This window comes from Ictalurus furcatus, chromosome 18, assembly GCF_023375685.1.
Source record: "Ictalurus furcatus strain D&B chromosome 18, Billie_1.0, whole genome shotgun sequence".
Classification (NCBI taxonomy): Eukaryota; Metazoa; Chordata; class Actinopteri; order Siluriformes; family Ictaluridae; genus Ictalurus; species Ictalurus furcatus.
The window spans coordinates 18,360,824-18,380,305 of NC_071272.1; the positions used below are offsets into that span (position 1 = coordinate 18,360,824).

The following is a 19,482-nucleotide window of genomic DNA, read 5'->3' on the forward strand; positions in this document are numbered from 1 at the left end:
TGTTGAGACAATATAGACATGTGTTGCCGCACATCACAGCTATATTCCTTGGTCTTACCCATTGTGATGAATGACTAAGGGAATTTGGCCTATGTGTTACCTCATATTTATAACCCTGTGAAACAGGAAGTCATGGTTTAACAATTTCCTGTTCCTAGTCACCCAGGTGTACTAAAGGTGGTTTTTAATGTTATGGCTGATTTGTGTATGTTTTGGTTCACTCTCAAAGCCTAGCTAGCTAGGAAGCTACTGTATGACTAGTAAAGTTAACAATAGCAGTTAGTTATTTTAGAGCTGAAAAGATCAGGATATGCTTTACTGGAGTTAACCACTCAACAGTATCAATGTTATAAAGTGTGTTCACATTAAAACGAAGATTAAATGAGTTTTCATTTTGTTCTTGGGGTATATTTAAATAATTGTACTGTGTTATGTTTGGACCCCTTAAAATGTCTTCGACCACCCTGTTTACATATTATCCTGAGTTCACGTGGTTGAGATAACAAATAGACAGATCAGCCTTGTTGCATTAGGGCTGGAACTGAATTCTAGGGAAGGCAGATCTACATGAAAGAGGGTTGGTGGTCATTGATCTAACCCAGAGCTATTCAGTGTTATCTGCAAAGTGCTATCGCGCCTGTTGGTTTTCATTCTGATACACAGGTGCTACAACTGATTCCAGTTACTTAATCGGTTAATCTTGGTTATTTGAGAGGTTGTTAGCTGTGGCTCCTGTGTGGCTGGAATGAAAAGGTGCAGCCACACCGGCATTTTGCAGATAAATGTTTTTTGAAAGATGTCTTAGACCCCACTGATTTGCACATGTTTTTAGTGCAGTTTACCAGTTGCTCAAACTAGGGGGCAGCATCGCATCACTCCTTGCTTGAGGAGACTTTTACATCCCCATAATCCTCACTACAGCAACGGTTTTGACTGAATATTCATATAAATACATATATTAGGTATATCTTAGCTTTGTCCTAATCATACAATGAATTGGTCATACATCCATAGGCAGCCTGCCTAAATCCACAGGTGCTAATGGTACCTGACAGCTGATCTGACACAGGACACAATGTATCACACGCACAGGCTTCAATGCACGGTCCTAATTGTGGTGCAAAAGGATGACAGTGCTTAGCAAAATGTCCAAACACCTCACGACAGGGGTGTCAGAAAGCATTAAGTATGCTTAAAGTGTGACAACAAGGCAGAGGAACGTACGGCAGACACATTAACCAAATGCCAATTACACCCCTGTGCCTCCTGCTGCTTCATCAGCGAGTCTCGACTGTACAATCCGCAAGAATGTCAATGAATCTAACCTAGTTGGAATGAATGGATGAAAACAGCATGCTGTATGTGGTTGCAGGAGAAGCTCTGAGCTGATGGAGTGACTGAGCATAATAAAAGATGAGCTGGATTTCTTTGGCACCACATAGAGAGTGACTTTAGCAAGCTAATTAATATTCCTGGAGCCTACTGTGACTGCTGGCCAAAATTCACACTAGTACACTATCCATTATGTCCGTGTTTAGAATGAGACATCTGAAGTCACTCTCCATTCAACCATGTTTGAGCTTTTCTCTCCAAGGCCACATCTCTCAAACTCTATCAGAGTATTTCTCCTTCCAACATTTCTTTTGTCCTTCCAAGTTAAGACTGCCTCGTGATGTTATCAACTGTTACACCAAATCCTGCTCCATTTCTGCTTTAGGAGCTATTGGAACCATACTGTAGTTACTGAGAAGGATAAATAGTAAAAGAACTGGTGGTTTTCTGTATGACTGTGCTATATGGACTTGGCGCCACATAAAGCGTGGATTTGGGGGAGATAATCAATTTTCCTTGAGCCTACTTTGACTGCAAATATTTATTCTTATATGAACATGTGTTATGTCTTGCCCCATGTGGAGAATAAGCCATCTGTAATCATTCTCTACTAAACCCTCTTTGGACTCTTTCTCTCCATGCTCTTCCGGTCTTCCCAGTTCTTGAATGGTCTCACTCTATGCGTGAAGGCCTGCCTTGTGATGTTATCAGCTGCTATACCCAAACCACCTCTATTCCTGCCTTAGTATCTGTTGGGACCAAATTATAGATACAGAGCATGATAAAGGCTTTTTTATTAATGTAGAGCTCCAAGTGGATTTTATACTTTACTGAGAGTAGTTTGGGGAGCTAATCAAAATTTCTAGAGCCGACTCTGATGACTTGTAAAGATATATCAAAATATATATCAACATTATCTGCATTGCCCCATGTGGAGAATTGGCCATTGGCCATATTCTCCTCTTAACCACAACCAGTTAGCTCATCATACCCTTAGTCTCCATGTTTGTCCAGTCAAGACAATTCTTCACTGAGAGTCCAATCTCTCCAATTCTTGATTTGTGTCTCTGTTTTAACTGTTTCGTTTGCTATGAGTTAAGCCTAATGTTCCTTACAGGAAGTTATCAACTGCTTTACCCAATCAAGCTCCATTTCCCCTGTAGTATCCGCTGGGACCATCCTGTAGAGACAGAGCATAATAAAAGAAATGTTTTATGTCTTTGTACACCTTCATTTGGATTTGGCACCTCAATATTCCTCAAACCCACTTTTGGCTGCTTGCAAAGATTAATTCTTATGTGAACATCCACTCTTATTGACCCACATGAGAATGAGTCATCAGTAATTATTCTCCTCACCACTCAACCAGAACTGGAGAGCTCTTTGGACCCTGTTCTTTTAACTGTCTCTTTTAACTGTTTCTGACACCATGAGTTAAGGCCTGCTTTATGATTTTATCAGCTGCTATATCCAATCCAGCTCCTTTTCCACCTTAGTATCTGTTGAGACCATACTCTTGAGATACAGGGCATAATATAAGGGATGATTCATACTTCTGTAGACCTCTATCTTGTCAAGTGTGGCACCTTATTAAGTGTGGCTTTGGGGAGCTAATCAATATTCCAAGCTGCTTTACTATTACACAAATGTATTAATCTATAAATGTGCAAAAATACTGATTTTGATGGCGACACATGAGAAAAGCTGCACGCTCTTAAAACATCCTCCACTTCATTTCCCCTGAAGGTCATTAGTGCTCTTCTTTCTGTTCTGACATATGTACTAACATCTGTTGGAGGAGGAGGGCTTCTTATTCCTCCCCCTCTCCAAACACAGCGGCGCTGCAATATTTATTCACGTTTCCACTGCTCAGAGCTTCCGTAATTTCAGCTGGGTGTCTTTCAGTCGGGGGTATCACCATTTTCTGACCTTGACTCTCTGCAGCATGCTCACTTTGGCCACCTGCTCAGATTTACAGCTATTTAAAAAATTAAAAAACACCATTAATGGTATGATGCAAAATTGCCTCATACATTTATACTCGATGGATTCTCCTCTGAAATGGATTTGCTCATCCGCCTTGGTTTCTTCCTCCAATAAAATTTTCTACAACATAATTAATCATGATGACAATCCTGGGAATCGCACTAGCCAGTTCCCTGTACTTGAAGTTCTGTTTAACCATGCTCTACTGCTTTCGTTCCCCGCAGGAGAGCTTTGTACGGGCAGCAATAATGAGAAACACCAGAAATTCACATATTCATTAATGGGAGATTAGTATGCCACGCATGAAGCGTTGTCTTCTTCGCTGCTGTAGGTGGAGCGAGATAAGGTCTGTGGTGCGAAGCAGAGAACCGCAGTGCACAATCATCAGAAAACAGAGAGCCAACCGGAGGGATATCGAAGGTCCTGAAGCGTAGGCTAAAGAATGTACAGCTGCTCCCAGTATACTATGGTATTACACACAGCAAGGTCGTATATCTTATTTGGAATGGTTTAGGAAGATGTAGAGCTTTAATGAATCATACATATATAATAGGAGTGCAACATAATGCCGCTATCTGTATCTGTTAAGTGCTGCAAATATCCATATCTGTATCTGTATTTAAAGCCGAGCACTTAAGGTTTACATTTTTAAAAAAAATAAATATAAACCCCACTACTCTGTCATCGGAAACACTGGAAAACACTGGGAAAAATCCCAGCAGTAAAAAAATGCTAGCACTGCCATCATAGTTTGGAAATTCCAGCTTTGACAGTTCCTCAACCTCATCTCCATAACTCCAGTTCATAATTCTGCAACCCCGCCCCCCCCCCCCCAACCCAGCCACCCAAATTGCGCAGTTATTTTTTGTTTATACTTGCCCACAGTATTCTAATGAATATAGCTGGTTGTATTTTCCAAAATATAAACTAACTAGTTATTAATTTAAACCACCACTTCATATCTGACCATTTGCTTGTGCCCACATGAAAGTGAACACCTCCAGGATTCCAGTCCTGATGTCCTGGCAAGCTTTCTTAAAAAAAATTGTAATGAAAATAGTGTGACTGTTATTTGTATCTGTATTTGTAGAACCCATTAACCTTGTTCCAAATAATTTATTTGTGTTCTGTTCCATCCCTAACATACTATATAAAAACTCCTCCTAAAATGAATGAATTAGCTCTAGGTTGAAGGAGAAAGCCATTCAATAGGACTGAAAAAAAAATCCTCAAGATAACTGTAATCCTGTACTGACAGCTCCCTTCGGGAATGTCATGGAAAGACAATTTGATGACTCACAGATGTGTTATGCAACAGAACTGAAAAAAAAGCAAGTGAGGGATTGATAATGTCTTGCAGTTAGTACAGCTCCTTATGATTTTGATCGCAAAGTTTAACCTTTGCTATGACTCATCCTCCTCTGTCTACATCAGTTCCGTGAGGATTACCAGCTCAAGGCTTCTTCCCTTCTTGCTTTTACTCCATATTGCCAAGGAAATGGTGCTGAAATATCAAGCCCAGGCAACAATGATGAGACGTCTTTCCCACGTTCTCTCAGACTGATCATTTTACTGTCTAAGACAAATCCGCCTCTCATCAGCCACGTTGTTATTCAGCCGTACTGCGGATCGACTCTTTTAAATGAACACCTTCGGCGTAAATATTGATGATTGTTAAGGAGTGATCGTTATTATTTTGAGCATTATGCTGAATAGGAGGTGTGGACTCGCTGTCAGGAAGCTGAGCACAGCCAAGTGCCTGCCTCCTTCCATGCTGAGGGGACTGACAGGATTTTCACTCCCGAGGAAACCATTTTCCAGGATCACATTTGAGGGCATTTTTAATGTTAAAGTCAATTCAGTGCTTAATAACCCCTTTATGACTAATCAATTATTCTATTATTATCTGAGCACAATTTAATGAAATTCCATCCACCCATCTTCTATACCACTTATCCTACACAGGGTCACAGAGAGCCTGGAACCTATCCCAGGGCACAAGTCAGGGGACACCCTGGACGAGGTGCCAATCCATTGCAGGGCATATACATTCACACACTATGGACAATTCGGAAATGCCAAATCAGCCTATAGCTCATGTTTTTAGACTGTGGAGGAAACTGGAGTACCCGGAGGAAACCCCTGAAGCACTAGGAGAGCATGCAAGCTCCACATACACAGGGCTGAAGCAGGATTTGAACCCCCAACCCTGGCTGCTAAAAACTAAGCCACTGTGTCCTCTGATTTCTAAAATTCTAGAATGAAGTATATACTCAGTGTTAAAAGCTGGCTTAGTGATAACTACAGAATTAATTTATCCACATTAGTTGGTGGATTTATGAACGGACATATAAATGGGGCATCAGCAGATAAAAATAAAACAGAATATCTTAGCATATATTGTTATATTGATCAAATATATTTTAAAAATGTGCTAAATATATAACATCGATGGCTTAATGACCCAACTGTACTCTCTTCCACCTCCCTAATATTCCTAAAATAGTCCATCCATTTGGAATTTTCCAGGTGTTTACCATGATTAGATGCCTACTTCATTAAATTTCCATGTTTTCTGAGCTGCCTTACTCAAGCTCTATTCGGACTGGATTGGTTTTTACACAGAGAGGAGGGATAACGTAATTACTACCCGCTTTTCTCTCAGATTTTCGCTCTGTCTAAATCCATTGTGTAAGTAATTTGTACACACTGTTCTTGCGCACATCTTGAAAGATGACACTGTATTTTACCGTCTATAAAATGAGCAGTAGAAATAATCCCAGGTAATATATATCCTGTCCGACCTGACGTATTGGTAAAGATTCCATTACATCCTGTGGACAGAGACTTTTTGTGCTTTTTTTCAGCATAAAGTGACTCCTCTTTTATATAGCCTTCACTTTTCTAGCATTTTCTGCCACAACCAAACAAGAACCAAGTAATGTCTGTGCTTAAAAAAAGCAGAACAATACAACAGACAATGTTTTAAAGGACGTGTCAGAGAAGCGAAACTTCTGGGGACTTTGGGTAAGTTTCTGACTTCCTAGCACAGGTACAGCCTATAGACATGGTATTGTCATATGACCTACTAATGCTCAAGTGACCTCAAACCCTACAATAAGTGCTTATAATAAAGGTCAAAACAGTCGGTTTGTATTAAAATGAGGTGAATGTGGTGCACATACATATACAGAGATTATTCATATTCATTTTGTGTATATCTCATACTAAATAATTTCAGATCTTCAAACAAGCACAAAAAAAATGCAACCTGAGTAAACACACAATGCAGTTTTTATTTATTTATTCATTTTTTGAAGTTATTCAGCTCCTATCACCCATGTGAAACACTTATTGCCCCCTTAAACTTAAAACGTGTGTGTGTGTGTGTGTGTGTGCTACCTTTAGCAGCAATAATTGCAACCAAATGCTTCTGATAACTGGAGATCAGTCTTTCGCTTACTTCTAGGACTAGGACTTAATCTTATGCTTTGGATCATCGCCTTGCTGCATAATCCAGTTGCGCTTGAGTTTCAATTTATGGAATGAAGACCGGACATTCTCCTTTAGGATTTTCTGGTAAAGAGTAGAATTCATGTTTCCCTCAATTATTGCAAGTTGCCCAGGCCGTGAAGCAGCAATGCATCCCCACACCATCACACTTCCACCACCATGCTTGACCATAGGTATGATGTGCTCTGTTTGGTTTATGCTAGATGTAACGGGACCCCTGTCTTACAAACAATTCCACTTTTGACTGTTTTGGCAAAAGTCAGATGAGTTTTAATGTTCTTCTGGGTTAGCAGTGGTTTTCACCTCGCCACTCTTCCATGGATGCCATTTTTGCCCAGAGTCTTTCTGATAGTGGAGTCATGAACAGTGACCTTTACTGATGCAAGAGAGGCCTGTAGTTCCTTTGATGTTGTCCTAGGCTCTCTTGTGACTTGCTGGATGAGTAGTTGCTGTGCTCTATTGGAGGAATTTTAAAAGGTCGGCCACTTCCGGGAAAGTTCACTACTGTGCCAGTTTTTTTTCCATTTGGAGATAATGGCTCTCACTGTGGTTCTTTGGAGTCCCAGAGCCTTTGAAATCGGTTTGTAACCCTTCCCAGACTAATGTATTTCAATCACCTTCTTCCTCATCGTTACTGGAATTTCTTTCAATTTTGGAATAGTGTGTTACTGGGTAAGACCTTTTAACCAACTTCATACTGTTGAAAAAGTTCTATTTAAGTGTTGATGTGATTGAACAAGGTTTGCAATAATCAGGCCTGGTTGTGTCTAGTCCAGCTGAACCTCATTATGAATGCAGTTTCATAGATTTGTGGAATTAGTAACTGCGGAGGCAAATACATTTACACACGGGCCCAGCTGGCATTGGATAACGTTTTTGCTTCAATAAATAACATTATCATTTAAAAACTCTATATTTTGTGTTTACTCAGGTTGCCTTTGTTTTTTCATGATTTTTTTTTTTTTACTTTCTGAAACAATTTAGTATGAGAAAAACAGAAGAATTTTTTTTTTAAGTAAATCTTATTTGAAATGCGTCAAATGTGTCACTCGTTAGTCGGTTTAAAAACTGACCGCATGTAATATGCTGAGCTTATAATGCTGAATATTGTTCACACTATTTTTAATTTCCTTAAACTCAAAGAAGTACTGGTGGGTAATTTGTTTAACCTGTTCAATACAGTATTGTATTCAGTACTGTTCAATATGTTACTACAATATCTGTCATAGTTGCTAGTTCAGAACACTGGTTTAGAGAGATGGATGAGATTTACTTTTGTGTCCCAACTTCTGAAGTGGTTTAAGCATTAAATACATAACACAACTAGGTGTTCTGTTATAGGAAGATAATCCCTGTCAAGATGCAGCGTGATACAGAGCAGACTTATTGTTACCACCCAGCAGTTAATTGTTTTCCTATAACAGCACATCCTGTAGAGGTTTTATCCTCTCTTATACCTGTACCATAGCGACTTATTTATTTATTTATTTATTTGAAAGAACGAAATTGAGAAATAGCAATATCCTCTGTGTTGAAAGCTTTTCTTCCTGTGGTGCAAAACCTACAGACTGTTACAAAGCACTGGCACTGGAGACTCCTTCCATAAATGTTAAAAAAAAAACATCTCCTCAGAGAATATCAACAGTTATATGTATTTCTTTGTTAAATAAAACGACATTTTAATCTGTTCGCTATTAGATTTCGATGATGTGAGCAGCTGGAGCACGAGTCCCCGTGAATGAACTGTTACTATAGAAACGATAATGTATTAATATATAGACCTGTGATTTGCAGCTGCACTAATGTCCGAGATTCTGTTATAGAAAATCAATCAACACCTTCCGATTAATCAGGCGCCAGAAATTACTAGTGCTTTCGTAGAATATGAATTCAGTCTGGTTTAAATGCATCTTGGATCATGCTGATACTCAAATGAGTGAAATGACCAGGTGTAAATGGAGCCTAAATATTTTTACTAGAGAAGATGCTCAATGGCATCACATACTCACCTCCCACTTTATTAGGAACACCTGTACACCTGCACATTCATGCAGCAATCTAATCAGCCAATCATTTGGCAGCAGCCCAATGTATAAAATCATGCAGATACAGGTCAAGAGCCTCAGATATTGTTCACATCAAACATCAGAATGGGGGAAAAGTGTAATCTCTGTGAATTTAACCATGGCATGGTTGTTTGTGAGACATGCGCAGGTTTGAGTATTTCAGAAACTGCTGATTTCCTAGGATTTTCAGTCTCTAGAGTTTACACAGAATGATGCAAAAAAAGAAAAAAGAAAAAAAAAAACATCCTTTGTGTGGAGAGTCTGCAGTCTGAAACACATTGTTGATGAGAGAGATCAGAGGAGAATGAGAATCAGACTAGTTTTAACTGACAGAACGTCTATAATAACTAAAATAAGCACTCTTTATAACTATGGTGAGCGGAAAAGCATCTCAGAATGCAGAACACATCAAACCTTGACAACAGCGAATTTTGGTACCTATATCCATGCCACAATCAAAGGCCCAGAGATCACATTTTTCTTCATTTTAATGTTTGACGTGAACTGAAACTCTTGACCTGTATCTGCATGATTCTTTTGCATTGTGCTGCTGCCACATGATTGGCTGATTAGGTAACTGCATGAATGTGCAGGTGCACGGGTGTTCCTAATAAAGTGAACGGTGAGTGTACATTAGATTGATTTATTCTGCATTACAGACTGACTTATTACAGTAATCTGATTTCATTCAATTTCTAAAAAAAAAAAAAAAAAAAGACTCAAAGGCAATTTTTTGGCATTAGTATTTTACTAAAAAAATGATCAAAATAAATATTTACAATTGATGACTGAGAACACCAGATCTGTTTGAACTTTACAGAGCTACAGAGCAAAGATCAATGTAACACAATCCTCACTGCGTAGCAGGGCAGCTGTAGTTTATTTGCGTGTGTGTGTGTGTGTGTGTGTGTGTGTGTGTGTGTGTGTGTAGGTAGCTTGTAGGTGCTTATAACTGTAGGCAGCTTTTTTTTTTTTTTTCAACTGGAACATCTAGCCTACTACATTTGAAAGGAAAATTGCATTTTGCCTAATTGGGTGCATTTTATTCAAAAACACAACTCTACAGTTCAGGGAAAAAAGTGAAAACCTTTCACTCATGAACACACGCCAACAGAAACGTATACTTTTGTTGAATAGCTTTGCAACAATTAAATATTTGATCTGTCTGTGAATATATCAAGGATAGGCTACAAATTGCAAATTGTAAAAATAGTTATGATTATTAAAAAAAAACTCTTGTGATACTTAATTTGATGTAACACTAATTTCAATTTGAATTTTTTTTTTTTTGAGGGAATAAATTTTCAAGATTTAGGACCACACTGTGTCTGTCAGAGTGCGAGAGAGAGAGAGAGAGAGAGAGAGAAAGTGAGGGTGAGAGACATAGAGAAAGAACTAGTGAGAGACGAGGTGTAGGTGTGGTTGCTTATGATTAAGAGACCTGAAATTGCACTTTCTAAGGTAAAATGCCGGCTTTGAGCAGGAATTAGTTGAGCACTCGGTGTCCCATTTTGGCGCCCTGAAGCATAGAGGACGTCCTTTATGTCCAAATGTCCAGTGAAATCCAGCATGGACATATTCACTCGATGGTCTCGGGACAACTCCACTGCTACAGGTTCTGGAGGAGAACGTGCTCAAGGCCTGGTTGAGGTCACACAGTGTTTTGTAGAAAAGGCCAAAGATAGGCTCTGACCATGGCTCTCGACTATACATTGTCTTCACCATCTTTTCTACCTAGTTCACTTTCTGAAAAGGTTCCACGTACTCATCGTCTCGTCTGATTCATAAGCACACGGCTGCTCGGAGGCAAATACGGAAATTTCAACCTGATGCGAACCTTTTTTTTTTTCCTTTTTTTTTAAATATACGAATCAACCAAAATAAAGTCTGTTTCTGAGGAAAATAAAACAGTCTATAAAGGTCCATGGTCTACAACAGCACAGTGAGTAAGCAGGACATGGCGTCGAGGATGGGCGTTCAGGTTTATTTAGATATACCGTAAAAGTGCCTTTCCCCGAGTGTCGACTTGAGGACATAGTCAGTGTTGATAACATGCCCGTTGAATTCAGTTTATAGAGTTTTATATACTGTATGTCTACATAAATAAATCATTTTTTATTTCTTTACAATTTTCTATCATTTATTGCATTTTTCTAACTAGGAGAAAATAAAAAAACGAGATTTATACTTTTGTCCACGACAGAATTGGCTATTTACACATGTTTAAAAAGCAAGCGAGTGTGTACAGTCTTTAGTTCTATTTACAAAGCAGTGTAAATAATTTCTTTAGTTATGATTTTAGAATATACACGAACTCTTCACAGTTTTTTAGTACATATTTATCGTTAATACTGTTTGAATTGTTATTTTTATTTCATGTTACAGCTGAAACCCTCCTACACGACCCATTTTAGTTATCAATATTGAATTGATATTTATGTCTCTGCTTTAGTTTTTGCCCCAAAAAAGTTCTGGGTGTATCTGAATGACAGTTTTCTGGTCCTCTGGTCATCTTTGCTCCGCTTGAGCGCAAGTTCTTAATACAGGTTTCAAGCGCACACCTCTCAGCAGCTGGGCTGAAAACATCTCATCACGGCCACACAGTGGAATTTCGAGTCCTTTTCCGTATTTTCAGTATATGGAGCGACTGAAGTGGGCCCTCGGATTTATCCCTTGGGTTGTGATCGGAGCTGTTGGTTGGATTTGTGGGTCGGTGGGATTTAAGGCACTTGAATGTTTTTGGTCTTCACGGCAGGTCGGAGGAGACTAGAGCTAGCCCAGAGCTCTGACGCAGGGAGGGGCCAGCGTGCACGGCCTTGGGGCAGTCAGGGGTCAGGACACGGCCGTTCTCGCCCACGCTGCCTGTGATCGACAGCCGAGCCTTGTTCCGCATCGCTTCGGTGAAGGTCAACTGTATTAGAAAATGAAAGAAAACGCAGTAGCACAGACAGACAGAGAGAGAGAGAGAGAGAGAGAGAGAGAGAGAGAGAGAGAGAGAGAGAGAGAATGAGTCCATGGATTTATCGAGAGAGAAAAAAAGGAGCATTTAAAGGTTATGTTGTGAGCACACATTATTAGCAAGCACGGACAAAACAGCAGATTTAAACACAATTGAGCAATGAAGCGTCTCAAATGCGTCTGGCCGAGCCCTGCAGAGCTTATGTAAGAAATGACGCTCAATAAAGCGTCCCAACCTCAGTAAATAATGTAAACAAAAAAATTAAGTTCATTTGTTCTTTCTGTGTTTCTGCCATTCATGTGATTCAGTTATTCATTATTTTTTCTCTGATGTAGCGAGATGTTTAATATAGGCCTATCCTGAGGTGTTATTGATAATCGCCATGGTTACATTCCAGCATGGTTACATAGTAACAGCAGCACAAATTATTTATTAAGGCTTCTAATTATTGCTCAAAGATGTGCTTGTGCTTCACTGAGAGTTGTGCTTGAGAATGCTAAGATGTCAAATGAGGTTGCCTGGTAACATTGCATCATAAACTGACATGGTCTTGCAGATTTCATACACAGTCATGAGTGTTCATGACAGATATCAAGTGAGAATAGACTGTCATGTTACTAGGACATGCTGTTATAATGTATAATGCCATGTTATTTTGTTACTCATGCTAATAATTTTTTTCGTTAAGAGTACTGTATATAGTAAGGAATACTGTAGTATATACTGTACTATATGTAATAAGAATACTGTACTATAGTATTGTAGTATAGTTTCTTTTCTTGGACACAAGCTTCTGGATCGCTTAGGCGTGCCTTGGCCATGTTGACTTGCAAGCAGAGTTGCATGTAACATGTTACTGTAACCTAGTGACATTTTCTGATAACGCAGTAATGTAACGCATTACATTTTAAATTGATGTCATTTAATTACAGTTACTGATGTCAATAAAATGACGTTTCTCGCATTATATATTTACTGTTAAGAAAACAACATAAAGTAAAATGCATTTAAAAATAAATCAAGTTTAGCCCCGAAGAGTTTTTCTTTAGTAATTTCATTATTTTGATGGCATCTTTGCTCTACAGCATTTCTTTGCATGTGCCTAAAACATTTGCACAGTACTGTATGTGCTGAAAGAGATATTGCACGAAAGAACTTAACAACTGTCTTGGAGAGGTTGTAGTATCAAGCTAAAGATCAGCGATTTTAAAAATATACTATATGAAAATAAACAAAACAAATCTGAAACATTAAAGGTAAAAGATAAAATTATGATAGTGCCTCCGATACTATTTTTACTGAGTTTTCTAATATAAACACAGGGTAGCACTAATGCTAACATGAATTTTTGCTGTGGTAGAAACAAATAGTAATTAATATCCAATTGCATTCAATACTAAATTATTTCATTATAATTTGTATACTAATTGCATTTTTTTCTAATAAAAAAAAAGATGACAGCCCTATGATCTATGCAGGGCAAGTGCCTCCATTTTGGGTACAATAACACATGTGCAAATGCAGATGTCTCCACTTGGATTACACGGAACGGAAATGAGGACGGCACAGACACAAGCAGGCTTTACCACACGCTCAACACGGCAAGCGTTACTGTGGCGTTACAGATGAGCTCCACTTACGACGACGGGACACCTACGTACGCCTGAGCGCCTACATCTCTACGCCATCAGTCCCGTAGACGTTGTAACCCTCTCTATATGTGGCTAAGCTCTGGGTGCTGTGGGTGGGGCTAGGCTGAGGAGTGGGGCGGGGGCTAGGGACAAGGGCGGGGCTTGGGACAGGGGCGGGAGAGGGAGGGGTTTGGCGTTCAGGCGCGTCCACCTTCATTCTCTTGGCCTCATTTCGCGACTTGTAGCAGAACTCGATGAGGGCCACCAGCATGGCCAGGCCCAGCCCCCCGACCAGGATGTAGAAGACCCCAGCCACGTTACTGAGGCTCAGGGCCTGTGAGCTCTTGTCCTGGAGGCGGGAGGATGGAGGGCACACAGTTAGAAAGATGAAATATGTGTAAAAGACAAATCACAACACAGACGTTCACTCACAAATCACACGTCTACTCACTCACAGTTATGATTACTACAAGACTACATTCTATATCTCTCTCGCTCTATCACACACATTTTCTAACAAACACACGCACCCACACACATCTATAATGCATACATAAATAAATTCTCACTGCTATGATGTGTCTCCAGACTACTCTATTTGCATCCGTTTAGTATTTATGCTTTTATCTGTTTATTCTAATCAGGCATCAATCCTTTGACTGCAGTTTAACCTGGAGCAATCAGCGCAGAATTACCCTGCGTTCACACTGCCAAGCTACAAATCGGCAGGTTCATTTTCTATGCATGTGTGACACGGAGCCACGATTTCAACCACCAAGCTGCAGCGACATCTGAACTCTTTTCTTTTGAAACACTTTCTCAATTCTATACAAATTAGGTACGACTTGGTAAATCCAAACAACTGGCTCGAATGATTCCTTGCATCAATCCTCTGGTGCATGTGGTCTGATATTTCTTAAGTTCCCCACGCACAACTCCTACAGTACTTGCAAGTATTTCCCATTTACTGTTTAACGTGCAAAAATAGAAGTAAAAGTTTTAACCGTGATTTCACCTGTCATATCCTGTCATGTTAAATGTATATAGAACATTTTGAGTCAAAATAAAGCTTGGAAGGGAGCAGCAGAGATTATCGATGAATCTGGCGAGTGTATGTAGTTAGTACAGTCAGCTTGCTTTTCTACTCCGAATCCAACGACGCATATAACGTAACTCAAATGATCACATTTCACACTGTTTAGTGTATTACTTCATTTGTGTTTACCTAGCTAGCTGTAGAAGCTGTATATAAAGTAGCTACTATCGCTTCTCACGGGACCTAAAAATCCAACAAGCAAGCAAAAAACCCCCAAAGAGAAACAGTGCAAGAGACAACAGTAGCAATTGCAAGTCCCCTAAAAGAGGCACAGTACCAGTGACATGAGTGACTTGTTGCTTGGTAGTGTGAACACAGGGGTAGTCAGCTCTGCTGTGCATTACTAAGCTCTGCTCTTACACACTATGAGCTGTCTGAGACTGCATGGGTGGACAAATCAGTAGCTCGGGTGCCTGGAAGAAACAGACTTCGTGACTGCATTATTTGTTTTTTATTTGTAGTTTTGCTGGGCAAGTAGGTTCAACCACTTGGGTCTTCATAACACATTCATAAGCATTGCAATATTTTTTTTTTTAATGCTGGAGGATTTACTATGTACACCTTATTAGCAAAATTTGTGAGGTAACATTGTGTGACTTATTTTTCTGTATTGTATATGAAAGAATCCAGGTAGTATTTGTCACTGAATATACAATATAAGAGCTTGCACACATTAGTAGTAACGTGTAAGTTGTAATAACGTTATTTCCCACCTCGGGACGTTTGAGTTTTTTCCATGAAGTGAAAAAAAACAAACAAAACATGGACGCCTCCACAATATTGTGTCTTGATTGCTCTGTCACAACATGGTAAGCTCATAAAAAAGCTACTTTAAACACACTTTCACAGTTACAGGGCTGAGTGGTGCAATATTTAGTACTGAAATTACAGCACAGCAACAACAGAGAGTAACTCAGTAATAAGCTAGCCAGTTATCAGCAAGCTAGATGGCCAAAGATAGTGAACTCTAACATTGATGATTACCTTCTCAAAACAGCGATTAATATGGTCAATGGTCAATTCAGCTAAAGCCAATACTGCTATAAAATTATTTGAAAATAGAGAAGGGTGACTTTACACTGTTCACAGTGTGCATGGCCATGTTGACGAGTTGAAATTTCACGCTCAGGGGGTGTTTTCAGTGATTTTTACCGGTTGTAGATGGGGAATTACAGGTTGCAAATGCACCTCAAGCACAGCAATAGTACAGATAACAATAGTACAGATAATATAGAGTTTATGTTGGAATAAATGCAGGACACACTCATAGACTTAAAGGCAGCTAAATGAATGATTTTCAGACCTTTAAACTGAATGAATAATCAATCTGTTCTTTATGACATTGTTATTAAGCATTAATTTATACTACTAATGTATTCTACAACTTCGTTATGTATGTCAGAAACCCACGTGTCAGCTAAATGAACAGCCATGGAATGGATACTTCACAGAACATGTCCAAAGGTGTCATGAACGTGCTGTTCCTATAAACAAGGTAATGGCTTTTAAATAGAATAAAAATTCATATATATATATATATATATATATATATATATATATATATATATATATATATATATATATATATAAGAAGAATATATAAAATAAATAAACCAATTTAATGTTTTTATATAAACTATAAAAATGATATACTACAAAGTCCTATATTACAAAAGAAAAAAAAAACAACAACAATGTGTAATATTTTGGCATAAAGCCTTTTACAAATCCAGCATTACCTCATAAAAAGATTTATAAAGTGCTTCTGAATGTGATACGAACGCCCAATAACATGTTACTTCATATTTAAATCCAACATCAAAGCCAATTACCATATTTTCCGGACAAGAAGTCACTGCAGAGTATAAATTCAGTCTGCTTAAAGAAAAGAAATGATTGTACACTTTGTAAGTCAAAGGATTTTTTTTTTTTTTTAAATTACAGTTTACGCACTACTGGTAATTAAATGGGGGGGGGGGGGGGGAGAACAAATGTTCCATCAAATCCCTGAATATTTGTTATTAAGGATATCCACACCCAGATTCTAATGGGGCTCTTCATTTATTATACTCCAAATATATCCCCAATGACCCAGATTCATCCAGATCAGCCTTTTCCAGTTACATCTAGATTTCCCTAGCAATTGTATCACTTATACCTTCTTCATACATTCAAAATGATTTTCAGTTCAGAACTGATCCCCCCCCCCCCCAACTGTCTTTGGGTTATCACTTTTGTGGTTGGTTATAGTTTATAAATTATGCAGATAATGCCCAGGGAAGCATCTTGCTATCACATGCTTTGAATATGTTTTGTTTCTGTATATCTGTATGATATACTCTTAGCAAAGTCATTTTATTTTGTTCCATTTCCTGATCCCCCCCCCCCAAGTAATCTATGCCAAGTTTGGATGCCTGCTAGCCAATCAAAAGCAAGTACTGTATATTGCATGACCATGCTATGATGTTATTATGATAGATTAGTGAGATTTCACGTTCACATCATGTGGCATGTTAAGGAACTCATTTTAATTTATTAGGAATTTGCATATGATTTGTTATTCATATTATCTGTTAAATTAATATGTTAAAGACTTATGTTACTTAAGTATTTATATTGTGAAAGAAAAAAATAATTACATTTAAAAATAATTTATGTCACACTTAAACACTTCATATAAGAAAAAAACGACTTATAGTCCGGAATGCATGATGTTTTTTTTTTTTTCTCTCATGTAAAATACTGGTCTGTAGTGAGACACTGCAAACTGAGTGAAGAACATGGTCCACTTGTTATTTGTATTTATTACATAAATTATGTATATTAACACTGGCATCTCTTTCTCCCTCAGCATGCTGTATCTGAATGCATGATTGCTCTTGTTCTCTGTCACTCTCTCTCTCCTTCTCTGTTTCTCACTCGTTCTCACTAACACACAGGCTGTCACCATGTCCGTGCGAGCATTAGACAACAGTGATGGTCCCAGACTTGAGGAGACTGACCTTACTTCCCGAGTCCTTGGGTCCACACTCGCCCTTATCGTACCACCATTTGTTTTTCAGCTTGTCTAAGATGCCTGATTCACTCAGTTTCAAAACGGCAAGGTTTACAGGAGTTCTTCAACCACGCAGGGGAAATAACATAAATAACATCATAGGACATGTTATTTTATGTTATTCAGTTACATTAGCTGACACAGCAGTTGCAGTGGCAAAGTGATGGAGTGCAGGGTCCCACTGGAGTACATGCCTCTATGCTCCCTCAGCAGGAAGAGTTCAGGCCTGGGACTGGAGCTACAGACGTGTGCATGGGACCCCGCTCCATCGCTTTAGGCAGCGGGCACATACTGCCACGGCCTGGTTGTAAAAAAAATTATCTTGGGATGCAGTTACGGTTAGCCCACAACTATTGGCGAACACCAGCAATAAAACACATGCGATTATGCATGTGATATTTTTTGTCAGGATATGTTTTAAATAAATGTTGGGTTTCCATCAAATTTCTACACATTGTAGAAATGCTGGAAAAAAAAATAAAAAATGTTCAAGTTAAAAATATTTTTGTGATAAAATGCTTACATAATAACATAATTTCCTACAAATTAAATTGCAATAAAAATATTGGCAAACCAAACAGTCCTCTTCGGACCAAAAAAAACCTCTTAGAAAATCCGAACTCTAAGTTATCTTCGAATTAATACGGTTATTAAAGGTCTAGAAACATTTGAAACATTTGACCGATTTGAACAAAACCTTAACCCTTTCATGCATACTGTCCACACTTAAAGACAGCCAATTTTGGCTCTTTTTTTTTTTTTTTAACTTTTAAGAAAATACAGTGTAAGATTTCAATTAACTCCATATCACTCTGGAATCACATTGCACTAAATTAATCTAAACAGCTGTAGCTTTCTATCCTATTTGTCATTCTCAATCTTGACTAACTTTCTACAAAAAATATAAATAAATAAAAATTTAAGCAAAACTGTTTTTTGGGCCAGATTCCACTGATCACCTTAGAGTTTTCTTTTTTGTTTGTTTCTTTGTTGGTTTTTTATATTAATGTGTTTTAGGGAAAATGCTTTTCTTTTATTGTGTATGTTCAGAAATGATATTTCCTAAAAAAAAAAAATTGTCTTCAACTTGAATGTTAAAATAATTTAGACATTGGAAGATTTCATTTATTATTATTATTATTATTATTATTATTATTATTATTATTATTTCAAGCATACTGTTCTAGCTTTTTTTCCATGGACAATGCATTTGTTAATATAAGTAATATTTAGAATGAATCAAAAATTCATACATCATACAATTTTAAGTAGAATCTGGATATGCATATAAACAATTTATACATGAAAGGGTTAATGAATATGTTTGCGGTTGCTAACTGGCAAAATTCAGAACTGAGACCAAAGAAAGTTCCACTATTTAAACAGTATTTTATCAGGGGACTTACTCTCTGTCAGTGATTAATCATTTCAAAAGACGTCAATGCAAGTGGATTTATTTAACATTTAAACAAACTAAAAAAATGTGTTACTTTGTTAACATTTCTCATGGTAGATTAATGCTGAAGTTCATGGTTTGGAAACGTTAACTACTGCAGTAATAATGTTCATGTAAAGGAAGCTGTAATGTAAAGCATTACTGTTTTCTTGGGTTTTTTTTTCTGCTGACTTTCCCACTGTCAACTGTTTAACTGTTTATCTCTAGTTCTTATCATTCTCCTGCTTTTCCTGCTGTTCTGTTGTTGTCGGTCTGTCTTTGCAGAAGCATGATGGAAAATCTGGTCATGTGACAGTAAATTAATTTCAAATAGCCATTATAGTTTTTCACATACTGTACATGATATTGTATTCATTTTTCTCTGCATAAATTCCCTTTGATGAAGGCC

General features: G+C 38.1%; 1 protein-coding gene across 4 annotated transcripts in view; it reads right to left on the reverse strand.

Annotated features, from left to right (window-relative positions):
- Positions 1-11,174: 11,174 nt before the first annotated feature.
- Positions 11,175-19,482, reverse strand: part of gria4b (glutamate receptor, ionotropic, AMPA 4b) — a 114,469-nt gene continuing 106,161 nt past the window's right edge. Inside the window, exons 14-16 of one of the 4 annotated variants that reach the window (XM_053649655.1) lie at positions 17,586-17,700; positions 13,699-13,836; positions 11,175-11,808 (exon numbers count right to left, since the gene is read on the reverse strand). In XM_053649655.1, coding sequence (XP_053505630.1) covers positions 11,644-11,808; positions 13,699-13,836; positions 17,586-17,700 — 418 coding nt within the window. In that variant the 3' untranslated portion in view covers positions 11,175-11,643. Of the gene's footprint in view, positions 11,809-13,356; positions 13,837-17,585; positions 17,701-19,482 lie in introns of those variants that run through there. The other 3 variants (XM_053649657.1, XM_053649659.1, XM_053649658.1) reach the window with 3 other exon arrangements.